Source organism: Trichomycterus rosablanca, chromosome 17, assembly GCF_030014385.1.
Source record: "Trichomycterus rosablanca isolate fTriRos1 chromosome 17, fTriRos1.hap1, whole genome shotgun sequence".
Classification (NCBI taxonomy): Eukaryota; Metazoa; Chordata; class Actinopteri; order Siluriformes; family Trichomycteridae; genus Trichomycterus; species Trichomycterus rosablanca.
Window position 1 is genome coordinate 11,803,612 of NC_086004.1, and position 12,127 is coordinate 11,815,738.

General features: G+C 39.9%; 1 protein-coding gene across 3 annotated transcripts in view; it reads left to right on the plus strand.

Moving 5' to 3' along the window:
• Positions 1 to 12,127, plus strand: part of adgrl2a (adhesion G protein-coupled receptor L2a) — a 158,781-nt gene that overhangs the window by 106,956 nt on the left and 39,698 nt on the right. For all 3 annotated transcript variants that reach the window (XM_063013317.1, XM_063013318.1, XM_063013319.1), the window contains exons 6-8: positions 2,646 to 2,948; positions 4,845 to 4,948; positions 5,486 to 5,671. In XM_063013317.1, coding sequence (XP_062869387.1) covers positions 2,646 to 2,948; positions 4,845 to 4,948; positions 5,486 to 5,671 — 593 coding nt within the window. The remainder of the gene's footprint in view (positions 1 to 2,645; positions 2,949 to 4,844; positions 4,949 to 5,485; positions 5,672 to 12,127) is intronic.

Sequence of the window (12,127 nt, forward strand, 5' to 3'; positions counted from 1 at the left end):
AAGCCTTTAAATAGTGCTTAATGCATTTCAGGAAAACTGGGGGGAAAAAAATCATGTGGTTTGTCTCTGTCATCAGATGTGGTTTTTCTGACTTCTCCTTAAAGATTTAATGATATTTGCAGTGAGGTTTTATAGGAATCAGTAAAACTCTTGAATAGTTGAGTGTAGGTTTGGTTTGAGAAATTTGCACACAGCTGGAATTTTCATGCGTGAGATGATCTGCTCGTCGATGCTGATTCTGTATACAGACATGAGCTGAACTACCAACAGCACACAGCACTGCATCGCTGAGGTTCGAATTAAGGCCTGGACTCTGTCCAGAGCTAAACAGCACCAAACCCTGAGTAAAATTTCAACATGCTCATAGTCATAATTGATCCTGCATGTCATCGACCATGAATATTTCTTTTTATGTCTTCTGTAGTCCAGGACAGGGATGTAATATGATCAGTAGCTGGTTCTCATTTAAAATGCTGCAGAGAAAAGGCATTAGCTGATTCTGTTTCTGAGAATATGCTTCTGTTTATGTTTGCACATATCATATAGCCATGGCATGAGCGACTTAGACCTGTGATCATCTTTTCTTTAATAAAACAAGCTAAATTCCTGACAAATGCTTGCAAACATTAATGTTTAAACTTCCCTTAATGGAAATGATGACGACTTGAACAATTTAAAATTTTAAATTAAAATAATACAAAGGTTAGATATAAACTGATCAGCCAAAACATTAAAACCACCTCCTTGTTTCTACACTATACTATGCTTTGTTAGCCCCTTTTCATGCTGTTCTTCAATGGTCAGGACCCCCACAGGACCACCACAGAGCAGGTATTATTTGGGTGGTGGATCATTCTCAGCACTGCAGTGACAATGACATGGTGGTGGTGTGTTAGTGTGTGTTGTGCTGGTATGAGTGGATCAGACACAGCAGCGCTGCTGGAGTTTTTAAACAGTGTCCACTCACTGTCCACTCTATTAGACACTCCTACCTAGTTGGTCCACCTTGTAGATTTAAAGTCAGAGACGATCGCTCATCTATTGCTGCGGTTTGAGTTGGTCATCTTCTAGACCTTCATCAGTGGTCACAGGATGCTGCCTACGCGGCGCTGTTGGCTGTATATATATTTGGTTGGTGGACTATTCTCAGTCCAGCAGTGACAGTGAGGTGTTTAAAAACTCCATCAGCGCTGCTGTGTCTGATCCACTCATACCAGCACAACACACACTGACACACCACCACCATGTCAGTGTCACTGCAGTGCTGAGAATGATCCACCACCCAAATAATACCTGCTCTGGTGGTCCTGTGGTTGGTCCTGACCATTGAAGAACAGGATGAAAGCAGGCTAAAAAGGCATGTAGAGAAATAGATGGACTACAGTCGGTAATTGTAGAACTATAAAGTGCTTTTATATGGTAGGTAGAGCTGATAAAATGGACAGTGAGTGTAGGAACAATGAGGTGGTTTAATGTTATGGCTGATCAGTGTATGCTGCCATAATTTAGCAACATTGTGGTTTTGTAGGCACCATGTGTGTGATAGTGTGGCCTGCCTGCAGGCCAGATCTGTCTCAAATTGTGAAAATGTGTGGCTCAAAACAAAGAAAAGAATCAGACAATTGCGACCGAGGACTGTCGAGCAAATGAATTATTGTAGCAAGCAGGAGTGGACAAACATAAATTTACAAAACTGCAATGTTCGAGGATGATTAATGTCCTTAGTTCCAAAATAATTCCAAAAGTTGATGGAATACAGTGATAAATAGACACGCCTCTGTCCAAACTTTTTCAGTATGTCACAGGCATCAAATTCTAAATTTGTTTTAAATTTACTTTACTCATCTTTTAAGGGATCTGTATGAACCTATCTGATAAGTCCTAAAATCGTTTCAATAGCAGAGTGTCTGAAGCGGTTTTCTTTCAGGCCGAGCGTGGATCGAGCCAGAGCTCTCCACCCGGCCAGTCGAGACTAATTCACAGTAGGTCATGACCAACCTCAAAGAGAAAGCTCTCTCGCACGCACACCGGACTGGAATCTCTCAGACACTCCGTTGGGGCTATTATCAGCAGGCTGCCAGACCAAGCCGTTTCCATCAGAGTTTTGTTTTCCAGCTGGAGACAGCAGATACCGGTCCCATGTATTTCTGTACCTTCGAGCGTGCTGTGATTTTTACAGGACCGTGTTTTTATTGCGCCGTATTTAGGTTATTCAGCCTGTGGAGTCAGGCTTAGTTTTCAGGAAGCGTTCTTTATATAGAGCAAAAAGCAACAGTATTCGGATACGTGAACAGCGATTCATGGGCGAGAATTGGCAGCAACCTCGAGAACTCTCTTTGAAGTTTGGCAATCCGGGCCCCATCATTATTGACTTGTTTTGCCTTCCTGATAGGATGCAAATGTAGTATTCTAATTGAGCAAGCTTGAGAATAGCCGGCACGTGTCGTTTTTCCATCATTACCGCTTCTGCAGTGTACTTAGAATAATATCCAGGTCATAAAAAAGACATGAGCGAGTCTCAATATTGTTCTCCTTCCAGAACCTGATTTGAAATCAAAACAGTTTACTGGCAGGAGCACTCATATTACCCCTAAGGGTAAAAAAAGAGGTCATCATGAGCTAAATTTACCTTACTCTCATTTTAGCACCGCCTATCTCAGATAGCGCCGTCGTAGTTCCAGTGCCATCCCGAACGACAACCGCTACGATGACGACGACGACGGCGCAGCACCGAGGCCTGACGACGACCATAAACACGACAGGAACCAGGATCGGCAACAAGCCCCCCAAACCCCCGGCGGCACCATCCCGAACCACCACGCCTCCGTCGCTGGAATCTTTACCTCTGCCCAAGCGCTTCTGTGAGAGCGTGGAGCGCAGGGACATCGTATGGCCTCAGACCCAGAGGGGCATGCTTGTGGAGCGGCCATGCCCCAAAGGGACCAGGGGTGGGTGTGTTTATTGTTTCATCCCTTGTACTGTTCTATATGAGACATGTTTATTTCTAGAGCTGCAACAAGCAACAGGCTTAAAATGCAAAAGCACCACGGTGTGCCCCATGAGATCCTAATAATGATGCATTTGGGACCATTATAAACAGAACAAAAAGTGCTGTGTATGTTATAGCTGTTAGGAATCATTTAGATAGATAGGTAGGTAGATTCAACTTTGTCATTGCTTAGTACAGTTACAAGTGCAAAACTTACATATCTATGGTTAGTATAATAATTATAACTTTAGCTATTTACATATATGTTATTAGGTCTATATACATAGTAATAAATACATAATAATAATGATAATAATAATAATAGTAATAATAATAATTATACTAATAATAAAAGTAATAATAAAAGTAATAATAATAATAGAGATAATAAGCATAGGAATAGGAATACTAAGTATGCATGATAATAATAATAATAATAATAATAATAATAATAATAATAGAGATAATAATAAGCATAGGAATGGAAATACTATGTATGATAATAATAATAATAATATTAATAATAAGCATAGAAATATGAATACTAGGTATGTATAATAATAATGATAATAATAAGCATAGGAATATTAGCTATGTATAATAATAATAATAATAATAATGATAATAATAATGATGATAATAAGCATAGGAATAGGAATACTAGGTATGTATAATATTAATGATAATAATAATAATAATAATAATAAGCATAGGAATACTAGGTATGTATAATATTAATAATAAGCATATGAATAGGAATACTAAGTATGTATAATAATAATAATAATAAGCATAGGAATACTAGGTATGTATAATAATAATAATAATAATAATAAGCATATGAATAGGAATACTAAGTATGTATGATAATAATAATAATAATAAGCATATGAATAGGAATGCTAAGTATGTATGATAATAATAATAATAATAAGCATATGAATAGGAATACTAAGTATGTATGATAATAATAATAATAATAATAATAATAATAATAATAATAATAATAAGCATATGAATAGGAATACTAAGTATGTATGATAATAATAATAATAATAATAATAAGCATATGAATAGGAATACTAAGTATGTATGATAATAATAATAATAATAATAAGCATATGAATAGGAATACTAAGTATGTATGATAATAATAATAATAATAATAATAAGCATATGAATAGGAATACTAAGTATGTATGATAATAATAATAATAATAATAATAATGAGCATATGAATAGGAATACTAAGTATGTATAATAATAATAATAATAATAATAATAATAATAATAAGCATATGAATAGGAATACTAAGTATGTATGATAATTATGATAATAATAATAATAATAATAATAATAATAATAAGCATATGAATTGGAATACTAGGTATGTATAATAATAATTATTATTATTATTATTATAAGCATATGAAAAGGAATACTAAGTATGTATGATAATAATAATAATCATAACAATAATAATAAGCATAGGAATATGCATACTATTTATGTATAACAATAATAATAATAAGCAGACATAGGAATACTAGGTATGTAGGATAGTAATAATAATAAAAAGTAAAAATAGGTAACTATACGTATGGTCTTAATAGGTATATAATTATGCAGATATGTGTGATGTAGAAAGTTTTATGTAAAGTACAGATGGAGATAATAATAAATGATAATAAATATTAGGTCCAGCGCGAAGTCCATGTTTTACTAGTGTTAACTGTGTAGTGTTGTGTTAAGCAAGGTGATTGAGGTACATTTAGTGCATCTGCACTACAAACTTACTTAAAATTACACTTCATATATCGAGACTAAATATATATATATATATTTTTTGTTCAGGCACTGCCTCCTACCTGTGTGTCCTCTCCACCGGGGCCTGGCACCCAAAAGGCCCCGATCTAAGCAACTGCACCTCCCACTGGGTCAATCAAGTGGCCCAGAAGGTTTGTATCAGCCTGGCTCCACTACACCAGACATACAAATGTCCTTAATAGCTCAGACAGTTAGCCGAACTTACCATCATGAATATAAAACAGTCCCAAGTGCCAATGTTTGAGGCACTCGCTTTGTACCATCATTGGCTGAGATTAAGAAACGTACCCCCAAGCTACCCAATAGGGCGCCCCGTTGCTCGATCTAAAAAAGAAAGAAAGAAACGCTCCTCCGAATGAGTGCTCTTAAAGGGCTAATGTGCTCTGTAAGCTAAAGTTTGAATGGGCTGCCATTAGACACAATGTACTGCCCACACTTAACACGCCAGCAAAATTAACTTTTTCCCCCCTCCCTCACAAAAAAACCCTTGTCTAATGTGCACAGGATGTGTTATCAGTTTTTAATTACTAAGCAATGGCTCGTGGGTGCTGTTACCGGAGCATATTTCCTCACAGCATGAAGATGTCATAATTAGGGACGAGAGGCCCGCAGATGCAGAATGATATTTCTCGCCTCCTGCTGCGCGGCTAATTTGCACAATCTTTCAGATCCGGAGCGGGGAGAACGCGGCTAACCTGGCCAACGAGCTCGCCAAGCACACTAAAGGGCCCATCTTCCCCGGTGACATCAGCTCAACCATGAGGCTCATGGAACAGCTGGTGGACATCCTCGACGCGCAACTGCAGGAGCTCAGGCCCAGCGAAAAGGATTCAACCGGGCGGAGCTTTAACAAGGTATGAGAAGATTCCTTTGCATTCTGTGCTATGTTTTCTGCATATTAGGATTTACGTGTGTTGAGCTGATTCAGCAGCTGGACCAATGTCAGGCTTCGTTTTAGGTTACAGATGTTGCCAGGGATAAGGATGTGTTATCAAGCCATTCTGTCAAATCGGTGCCATTTCTGTTCTGTTATGAGGCATAACATTAAAACCAACTTTTTGTTTCTACACTCACTGTCCATTTTATATAGAAGCACTTTGTAGTTCTACAATTACTGACTGTAGTCCATCGGTTTCTCTACATACTTTTTTAGCCTGTTTTCACCCTGTTCTTCAATGGTCAGGACCACCACAGAGCAGGTATTATTTAGGTGGTGGATCATTCTCAGCACTGCAGTGACACTGACATGGTGGTGGTGTGTTAGTGTGTGTTGTGCTGGTATGAGTGGATCAGACACAGCAGCGCTGCTGGAGTTTTTAAATACCGTGTCCACTCACCGTCCACTCTATTAGACACTCCTACCTAGTTGGTCCACCTTGGAGATAAAGTCAGAGACGATCGCTCATCTATTGCTGCTGTTTGAGTCGGTCATCTTCTAGACCTTCATCAGTGGTCACGTCACAGGATGTTTTTGGTTGGTGGACTATTCTCAGTCCAGCAGGGACAGTGATGTGTTTAAAAACTCCATCAGCATTGCTGTGCTGCTTATCCACTCATACCAGCACAACACACACTAACACACCACCACCATGTCAGAGTCACTGCAGTGCTGAGAAGAGAATGATCAAACACCCAAATAATACCCACTCTGTAGTGGTCCTGGGAGAGTGCTGACCATTAAAGAACAGCACGAAAGGGGGGTAATAAAGCATGCAGAGAAACAGATGGACTACAGTCAGTAATTGTAGAACTAGAAAGTGCTTCTATATGGTAAAATGGACAGTGAGTGTAGAAACAAGGAGGTGGTTTTAATGTCATGGCTGGCGGTTTATGTATAAATGATTTTAACATGAACTATATGCTGCTATATTTCAGTACACATTCTGAGTCGTTGAGTATGTCTGTTAGTAGATTCAGTGTGGAACAAAGATACAAAAATGACGTTTAATTTCATCCCGTTACTTCACGCGAATGGCACCCATTTGGTGGAATGGCCCTGTTCATTGTTCCCAGCTCTAGGGTTGGTACAGAAACCTGAGAGACTGGTTAGCATTGTCCCTATTTAATTGCAGTGGGGTTTACTTACTGAGCATACAATCTTTACTTGATGGACACATTTTCTGCATTAAGCCTGAAGAACAAGCCGACCTGAGTCGCAAATGTCATGCGATTCAGCTCTTTAGAAATGCTAATGGAACCACGTGACGCAGATTAAGTGGAGCGCTGATTAATGGAAACATTCACACCGCGGCGCTCGATTCCGATTTACCACGTCAAAAAGTCTCAGGTTGTTCATAGCAGCTTTTTTAATCTGTTCAATATCAGAGCCCTGTCTGGACAGATTTCACTGCCGAGCTGACCTTTACGTGCAAAAAAACACTCTACTCGAGAGTCATCAGGGACAAGAAAGATTCATTCGTTGAGACACCGGATCAGATCGCATTGCTACAGTAGTACTGCATCTTGTGATGTTGTACGAGGGATCTTCAAAAGTTTCCGCACTTTTATATTTTGGTTGGAAACGGTGAGGGTGGGAGGAGCAGTAATCGGTCGTGTCTGAGAGACTGAGAGAGAGCGCTTATAGTCTGGATTTAGCGACACCTTTTTGGACACTCAAAGAAGCTTTAAGGGAAGAAGATTTTCATGTGATGATGATGTAAAAGCAGCAGTGCATCAGTGGTTACGCACTCAACCAAATATTTTTTGCTGATGGCATTAAAAGTTGGTACGACACTGAGAAAATGCATCGGAAGGTGATTGTGTAAAAAGTGATGTCATTTGTTTTTGACATTCTTAATAAATAGAGTTTAAAAAGTGCGGAAACTTTTTGAACAACCCTCGTACACATGCGCCCGTATGTGGGGGTCGTCACAGAGGATCATTCTGATCTGCATAACTATTTTGGTGCAGTCGGTGCCTGTTGGAACCCCCCCCCAAAACCTCAGATCTCGGCAGTAGTGAGCTATCGTATGTCAACGATGCCCCACCCAAGCACCCAATATTAACATATGCAAAGTTACACATCACATTTAAATGTTTAACATCCATTGTTTGTTATGCAGTCACCTAACACACATTGATGAACATATTGTTTATCTGTCTAAATAAATGAATTTTAATCATAAGGAATTAGTTCTGAACCGAATGTTACATATTACACACATTTGTTTGTCATTTTATTTAACACCTAGTGCATTAGTGCCTGTGTATTAAATTCTCCAGTTTGAATTGATTTTTACCTTGGATTTGGATAGCAATAACCTATGAAATATACAACCCCAAATCAGAAAAAAAGTTGGGACAGTATGATTGGAAGATTGGAAGGGATTTGCATATTTCTCCCTCTACAGTGCATAATATCATTAAACAATTCAAGGAATCGGGAGGAATTTCAGTGCGTAAAGGCCAAGTGTGCCAAGCTTAAGCTGAACGCCCGTGATCTTCGATCCCTCAGACGGCACTGCATCAAGAACCGCCACTCAACAATAGCTGATATAACCACATGGGTTGTGCACCTTTGTCGAGCACTACAATACAGAGTTACATGCACAAATGCCACTTAAAACTTTACCGTGCAATAAAGAAGCCTTATGTTAACCATGTCCAGAAGCGGCGTCGACTTCTCTGCGCTCGGAGGCATCTAGGATGGAGCATCACACAGTGGAAACGTGTATTGTGGTCAGATGAATCAGCATTCCAGGTCTGTTTTGGAAAAAATGGACCAAAGACGAAAAGGACCATCCAGACTGTTATCAGCAGCAAATCCAAAAGCCAGGGTCTGTCATGGTACGGGGCTGTGTCAGTACCCTTTTTCTGATTTGGGGTTGTAGATCAAAATAAGCAAGACAAGGAAATCTGCAATGGTAATGGTACAGGCTGGTAATGCTCAGTCTGGTCCTGCTAGATTGAGTCTTGAGTCTAGAAATATTCAAATGCATTAAAATAGTAAGTAATTTGGCTCCACTACCAAACATAGTATGGTCACTCTATTATGACAAATGCCAAATCTCCATCTGGTTTCCATCTGGTTGTTCAGGCTGGATGTGCACTGCCATAGATCTGATAAGTACTGTATTCCAATACCATCTGAGGTGCCCAGCAGCTAGAACATAAGCCATAAGGCCTGAAACGTACCGTTAGAAAACGTCCTGTGGGAAAATATTAAATAATCATTTTTTACATTGTTTGACCAACCAAGCTAGTGCTGTATATCTGCCCAGCCATAGGCATGCCCCCTGGTTATACCTGTCATATTCACCTCTTCTTCGCTTTGTACTTTTGACACAATGTTCTGCGATATATCGATTTGGAATGTTGACGTGCCTATACACATGAAAGAAATTCAAATCAGCTGGAGTGTGATGCTTAGACCCATGTGAATAGGTTACATGTTACCCGTCTTGCCAATATCTTCTAATTCTTTCTTCCTCTGATCTCTTTTTGTCTTCTTTCTAATCAAAAAGCTCCAAAAGCGAGAAAGGACATGCAGGGCTTATATGAAGGTATACTTGAGCCACGCTCTTTACACGCCCCTACCCCCCTTTCACTTTTCGTTTTCTTTGCCTCTGCACAGCAGCATGCTCATGCACTTCTGCCATGTGGCCTCTCACGGACCGCGTCACTCGCTGCATCAATCTGCCGGCGTCTTTCATGCTCATGCCTTGGTTATATAAAACCACCCTGGTTTGGAATAACTTGCACACCTGATTTTTGTCCATTCTTATTTTTTCCCACTTTATTTATTTTTTTGTACATGGCAGTATTTCATTTGCAGCTTAGTTGCTCATTATGTCCGGAGTCGTGTTTCTTTTCATGATAGAGGACGATCATGAAAACAGCTTTGAGCATGATTCGCATTGTCAAAGGGGTCAGTTAGCTGTAGAGGGCAAATACTCTAGAGCACAACACTTGGTATATGAACTACCTGCTATATGTAGGTCTGAACACTGAACCATGATTTGAATGCAGTGATTATAGTACAGTGACAGTTTCTGTTGCTTTGGCTCTGTATCATTAAACATCGCTCTTGTAAGTAAGTTAAACATTGTTTAAAGGGTCAAGTCAGGGAAATGAACATTACTGGACAGCAGAAGAGGAGCAAGAAGCAGTCATGTACATTGTACATTTGTACATTTTCATGTACAATTTTCAGTCATACAGTCATATAGTTATATAAATACTATCCATCAGTCGTCCACTCACTAAACAAATCGACTCATCTATCCTGGGTCCGTCAGGGTCATGGTGTTGCCATACGGAAACACAGAGCTCAAGGCAGGAATGCACAAACGTAAATGACACTTATGCCAAGCATGTTGCTATGTCCTGTATAGTCTGTTTTGTAATATACAGGGTGGGCCATTTATATGGATACACCTAAATAAAATGGGAATGGTTGGTGATATTAACTTCCTGTTTGGGGCACATTAGTATATGGGAGGGGGGAAACTTTTCAAGATGGGTGGTGACCATGGCGGCCATTTTGAAGTCGGCCATTTTGGATCCATCTTTAGTTTTTTCAATGGGAAGAGGGTCATGTGACACATCAAACTTATTGAGAATTTCACAAGAAAAACAATTGGTTTTAACGTAACTTTATTCTTTCATGAGTTATTTACAAGCTTCTCTTTGTTTACAGCCATTGACATGTCGCAGAGGTTAACACGTGAGGAGCGGATAGAAATTGTGTTGATGTCTGGTGAACGCAGTACCCGGGTCATTGCAGCAGATTTCAATGCAAGACACCCTACGAGACCACCCATCTCCCATGCTACAGTTAGCAAACTGCTTGCCAAGTTTCGTGAAACTGGTTCAGTGTTGGATTTGCCAAAATGTGGACGCATGAAAACTGTCACTAATAAAGAAACATCAGTGGCTGTCCTAGCTTCATTCAGCAAGAGCCCACAGCGTAGCACTCGCCGCATGTCACTGGAGAGTGGCATCAGTCGAACATCCCTTCGGCGGATATTAGCTACTTACAAATGGCACCCTTACAAACTCCAGCTGCTGCAGCATCTCAACGAGGATGACCCAGATCGGCGCACTGAATTTGCAGAATGGGCAAAACAAAAATTGGAACAGGACCCTCAGTTTACACAGAACATTTTGTTCAGTGATGAGGCAAACTTTTATGTGAATGGTGAAGTTAACAAACAAAACCACCGCTATTGGTCTGACACTAACCCACATTGGATAGATCCCTCCAAGACTGTTGGAACACAAAAATTGATGGTATGGTTTGGTATATGGGGTACAAAGATAGTGGGGCCATTCTTCATCAATGGAAACCTCAAGGCCACTGGATATTTGAAATTGCTACATGATGATGTGTTTCCCTCTTTATGCACTGAAGCTGGCACGTTCCCTGAGTTTTTCCAGCAAGATGGTGCACCACCACATTATGGGTGTCAGGTCCGAGCATTCCTAGATGAACAGTTTCCTGGAAAGTGGATTGGTCGTCGTGGGCCAGTTGAATGGCCCCCAAGGTCTCCCGATCTGACCCCCTTAGACTTTTATCTTTGGGGTCATCTGAAGGCAATTGTCTATGCTGTGAAGATACGAGATGTGCAGCACCTGAAACTATGGATACTGGAAGCCTGTGCTAGCATTTCTTCTGCGGTGTTGCTATTAGTGTGTGAAGAGTGGGAGAAGAGGGTTGCATTGACAATCCAACACAATGGGCAGCACTTTGAACACATTTTATAAGTGGTCAGAAACTTGCAAATAACTCATGAAAGAATAAAGCACACCATTGTTTTTCTTGTGAAATTCTCAATAAGTTTGATGTGTCACATGACCCTCTTCTAAAGTTGGATCCAAAATGGCCGACTTCAAAATGGCCACCATGGTCACCACCCATCTTGAAAAGTTTCCCCCCTCCCATATACTAATGTGCCACAAACAGGAAGTTAATATCACCAACCATTCCCATTTTATTTAGGTGTATCCATATAAATGGCCCACCCTGTATAACTAGGGTCCTAGTAAATTCACAACATGTCCTTAATAGTGCCACATTTCACTGCAGTCATTAATTAACACTCATACATTGACTAATAGAATTAATGGAAGCTACAATACACAGCACATCTTACCTTAATGGTTGACTGTAAACCAAGAACATTCAGCAACGGTGCAAGTGGTGGTGGTCTGAAAGATTAAATACTCGTCCGTGTTTTGACACCCCCCATCTGTGTCCACAGAATTGGTTGGGAGTCTTCCAAACTCAGTTACCCGAGTCGTGTTTTCAGCTGCTTTACACTTCGACATCTTGGACATTTCGACCTAGCGATTGCTAACTTAATTGCTGT